Source organism: Elaeis guineensis, chromosome 16 (genome assembly GCF_000442705.2).
Source record: "Elaeis guineensis isolate ETL-2024a chromosome 16, EG11, whole genome shotgun sequence".
Classification (NCBI taxonomy): domain Eukaryota; kingdom Viridiplantae; phylum Streptophyta; class Magnoliopsida; order Arecales; family Arecaceae; genus Elaeis; species Elaeis guineensis.
Genome location: NC_026008.2, coordinates 31,207,432 through 31,209,908, shown reverse-complemented (window position 1 = coordinate 31,209,908; position 2,477 = coordinate 31,207,432). Strand labels below are relative to the sequence as shown.

Here is a 2,477-nt window from a genome sequence, read left to right as displayed (position 1 = left end):
AAAGCACACATGTACCATAAGAAACATTAAATAATTTGAGTGGGAGGTCGCGGGAACACATGCAAAACATCAGCATGGACACATTTAATAACCCACCCATGATCCAACCTTGTGTTAGATCTCTAAGAGTATGGCTAGGGTGCACCTTCCAATGGACACATTTCAGTTAGTTCTAGCAGCGGAAAACATCAGCATATGTGCTTAATTCCTGCCTCCTTTTTTCCAAAAAGGTGTTCCATTGGAACACCTCAACGGATAAAGCTAGCTCCCTTTATAAAAGCTCCATCCCTCCCATTCCCTTGGTACAAAACTCCATACTCCCCCCCCCCCTTGTCTTTGCAACCAAAAACCCCAACAAAGCCTCTCTTCAATTCCTCCCCTCACACCAACCAAAATATGTGCGACTCCAACACCCTATCACCAAACCGCACACTACTCGCCTCCTTGGTCGACCACAAGCACCCGAGCCCGCCCATTTTAAAGCCGAGGCAACCCGGCGAGCTCGCCCTCGCCCTGGTCGAGACCAAGTCCATACTATCCCTGGCCCTCCCCATGGTCCTCAGCGGCCTCCTCTTCTACTCTCGATCCATGATCTCCATGCTGTTCTTAGGCCGTCTCGGCCGCCTCCCTCTCGCCGGCGGCACCCTCGCCATCGGCTTCGCCAATATCACCGGCTACTCTATCCTCTCCGGCCTCGCCACTGGCATGGAGCCCATCTGCAGCCAGGCCTTCGGCGCCGACAAGCACTCCCCCCTCCTCCGCCTCGCCCTCCGCCGCACCGTCCTCCTCCTCCTCACCGCCTCCCTCCCCATCGCCGCCCTCTGGGCTTCCATGCACCGTCTCCTCCTCCTCTGCGGCCAAGACCCCGACATCGCCGCCGCCGCCCGCTCCTACATTCTCTCCTCCCTCCCCGACCTCCTCCTCCAATCCTTCCTCCACCCCCTCCGCATCTACCTCCGTGCTCAGTCCATCACCATCCCTCTCACCTACTGCGCCGCCCTCGCTCTCCTCCTCCACCTCCCCATCAACTACCTCCTCGTCTCCGTTCAAAAACTCGGCATCCAAGGCGTCGCTCTCGCATCAGTCTTCGCCAACCTCAACCTTCTCATCCTCTTGGTTATTTTCATCTACTTCTTTGGCATCCACAACACTACCACTGGCGATGATGGTGAGCTGCATCATACGAAAGATGGCTTCACCGCCTGGAAATCTTTGCTCGGCCTCGCGATACCGAGCTGCATTTCGGTCTGCCTCGAGTGGTGGTGGTACGAGATCATGATCCTTCTCTGCGGCCTCCTCCTCGACCCGAAATCCACCGTCGCCTCCATGGGAATCCTCATCCAGACCACCTCCCTCCTATATATCTTCCCCTCGTCGTTAAGCTACGGCGTGTCCACCCGTGTCGGCAACGAGCTCGGTGCAAACCGGCCGGACCCCGCGCGGCGGGCGGCGGCGGTCGGTCTCTCGTGCGGGGCGGCGTTAGGCCTGGCGGCGCTCGTCTTCGCGGTATCGGTGCGGAATGCGTGGGCGGCGATGTTTACGGAGAGCGCGGAGATTATGAAGTTGACGGCGGCGGTGCTGCCGATACTGGGGTTGTGCGAGCTCGGGAACTGCCCGCAGACGGCTGGGTGCGGGGTCCTGCGGGGCTGCGCGCGGCCGCGGACGGCGGCGAATATAAACCTGGTGTCGTTCTACGGGTTCGGGATGCCGGTGGCGGTGGGGCTGGGGTTCTACGTGGGGTTGGACTTCCCGGGGCTGTGGCTGGGGTTGCTGGCGGCGCAGGCGGCGTGCGTGGCGGCGATGCTGTCGGTGGTGCGAGACACCGACTGGAAGCTGCAGGCGGAGCGGGCGCAGCGGCTCGCGAGAGGCGCTGTCGAGAGCAACGCTTTGGTAGTCAAAGTCGTCGTCGACGGCAGCGATGAAAGCAACGGGAAGGAAGCAACAAAGACGGGAGTTTCGGATGGGGATGACAAGCCTAGTTTCATTGTTAGCGTAAAGATTGATGGATCCACCGTATTAACTTAACTTGGATAAACTTTTTTTTTTTTTACTTGGATTTTTTTTTTTAAGGGTGGGGGAGTTATTATTTTTTGTTGAACCCTTGTAAGCTTCCTCTAGCTCTTCTTTTGGTGTTTTAGTGCTAGAAGAGATGAGATCGGTTATTACTGCATAAATGTTGACAAATTATAAAAAGTATATATGGTGATTTATTTTCCCACTTTTTTTAACTTCTTCTGATGAAAAAATGATGAGTCTTTGACATGGTTTGTACTAGGAGTGAATCCAGGGTGCCGGCAGCGTGAAGGTTGGGACTTTGATTACCATTTCCCAGGTCAAATGGCCACTATGACCACGTACCGTAGATTTCTCTGCAGGTAGGGGCCTGTGGGGCAACCACCATTTGAACTGAACGTGTAGTTGGGTCACACACTCAAACCAAAACTGAATCTATTCGGAATTGGAACCAGTGGCCGGGC

The 2,477-nt window shown here is 55.8% G+C and overlaps 1 protein-coding gene across 1 annotated transcript; it reads left to right on the top strand.

Annotated features, from left to right (window-relative positions):
• The first annotated feature begins 328 nt into the window (after nt 1-328).
• LOC105059329 (protein DETOXIFICATION 49-like) lies at nt 329-2,218 on the top strand. The gene has a single exon (XM_010942588.4). The coding sequence runs from the start codon at nt 397-399 to the stop codon at nt 2,023-2,025; it is 1,629 nt and encodes a 542-aa protein (XP_010940890.1). The 5' UTR covers nt 329-396; the 3' UTR covers nt 2,026-2,218.
• The last annotated feature ends 259 nt before the right edge of the window (nt 2,219-2,477 follow it).